We start from the raw sequence: 2,095 nt of genomic DNA on the forward strand, positions 1-2,095 counted from the left end.
GGGGGATGGCACTGGCAGGGACGGGGCTGTGGTTGCCGCTGCTGCTCCACCTGCCCGGTCGGGCTGCGGTTATTGGGGGTGCAGAGGGGGCACCCCGTGGGCAGGGCAGAGCGTGGGGTGTAGGCAGAGAGCGCCGGGGCCGGGAAACCCGCAGCACCGCATCCGAGCAGGCGGCTCTGGAGCTCTGGAGGAGTAAAACACTTTGCAGTGTGAAAACAGCCCCGCTCCTCCCCGGCTGCATCGAGCGCTTAAAGCAAACAGCGTTTATGATCGTTACCGAATGCAAACAGGAGCGCGCAGGGCCGAGCGGCCGCATCCATCAGCGCGGCAGCAGGGACAGGCTGGCAGGAGGCTCTGCACGGATCCTGCGAACGAGCGGACCTGAACGGGATGGACCAGACCTCGGGGGTCTGCGCTGGGGGGGGTGATGGAGAGGCACCACGGGGGGGTTAAGCAGGACAGGAGAGTGCTGAGACCCGGGGACGCTGTCCCTGTGCCCCGCGAGACTTGCTCCTTTTTGTCACCCCTCCCCTCCAGGATGCCCCCAGTCCCATCCCCTTAGACCCTTTCCTGAGGAGCAGTGACAAATCAGGAAGCTAATGAGAAATTAATAAGGCAGCTGTGCTAACAACTAATGATAATGGCAAAGTCGTTAAAAAAAGATTCTTTACATGTTTTTAATTACAGCAATTAAGGGAAGTCAATAAAAAATCCCCTACCCCCCCCTTCTCCATGCACCCGGCTTCACTCTGCTTTCCTCAACTGCTGCGCGCTCCCAGTCTGGGAGCGCCGGAGGCAGCGGGTTGCAGACCCAAGGTCGTGCTGGGATGCTCCCGGCACTGAACGGTGGGTTGGGGCAGGGAGGGATGCCGGGGAGCCCCGGGACTGAGCCCTCCTCGCTGCGGCTGTACCCCGTCCTTGCTGGGGGACACATGGGCAGGGGTCCCCGGTTTGGCGTGCGGGCGATGGGGCTGTGCAGCTCCGGGTACCACAGGGACGGATCCTGCTATGAGCGCGTGCCCACCACCATCCCATGCCCCAGCCGAGGAGGGGAGGAGGGAGCAGACCCCAGAGCAGCATCTGCACCCCCTGGGCGAGCCCATCCCCGTAGCCTCCAGCCTGCTCCCTCCCCCTGACATCCCCCCAGCATCCCGCCGACATCCCCCTGCCATCCCCCCGGCGTCCCTCCGGCATCCGCGGGGGCTGCGTTTCCCTCGGCTGCCGTTGTCCTTGCAATGAGGATGTTTAACAGACGTCTTGAGCACATCATGCTAAAACCCGGAGACCGGCTCGGCGACTAATGGCTCTGTTTGTCATTGGGGAAATGAATTTAAAAAATAAAAAAAAAAAAAAAGAAAATAAGAGGGAGGAAGGCGGGCAAAAGGGACGTAGCATGTGCTGGGGCGGCAGCTGGTGTGACAGAGCCGGGCACGGCACACGCGTGTGCCGGGTGTCCCCGTGGGGCTGCGGCAAGGCCCCGGTGCTGCCGGAGCAGCAAGCCCAGCACTGCAGACGCAGCGTTGCGGGAATTGAATTTGTAACCCACATTATGCAGGAATTGAACTGGTCTCCTTTCTATTTGCAAAGCAGGATTGAGGAGATAAAACTCCTTTATCTCGTATTTAATGGTAAAAAATACATTCCCCAAACCATTTTATGTTTCCAGCAGATTAGATCGTTCCATAAAAAAAAAAAAACCTAAAAAAAGAAAAAAGTCCTATTAATCTGCACCGTCCGATGTGCTTTACTTGGCATGGGGGGTGTGGGGCTTGGTCCCGGCATGGTCTTGGCCCCCCCGTCCCGGGGCTGGTGCCTGGGGCAGGCGGGGGGAAGGCTGAGGGTCGTCCCCATCCCATGTGGGTGCCCCGAGGGCGGTGCTGGTGCTCGGTGGGGGAACAAGGGTCCCGGCTCCCCTCATCGGTGTCCCCGTTGGCTTCACCTCCCCATCTCACGCCGCCCGCTCGTCCCCGCAGAGCCATCACGCTGGAGAACACCCTCGTCATCCTCTCCACGGTGGCCCCGGACGCAGGACGGTACTACGTGCAGGCGGGGAATGACAAGAAGGGGGAAAACAAGACGAGCCAGCCCATCACGC

At 60.5% G+C, this 2,095-nt stretch overlaps 1 protein-coding gene across 1 annotated transcript in view; it reads left to right on the top strand.

Moving 5' to 3' along the window:
* The window catches only part of SDK2 (sidekick cell adhesion molecule 2), a 149,715-nt gene that overhangs the window by 113,019 nt on the left and 34,601 nt on the right, over positions 1–2,095 (top strand). The window contains 1 exon segment of the mRNA XM_009886542.1: positions 1,823–2,093. Within this exon segment, the coding sequence (XP_009884844.1) occupies positions 1,823–2,093 (271 nt within the window).

This window comes from Charadrius vociferus, unplaced genomic scaffold (genome assembly GCF_000708025.1).
Source record: "Charadrius vociferus isolate BGI_N301 unplaced genomic scaffold, ASM70802v2 scaffold616, whole genome shotgun sequence".
Lineage (NCBI taxonomy): Eukaryota > Metazoa > Chordata > Aves > Charadriiformes > Charadriidae > Charadrius > Charadrius vociferus.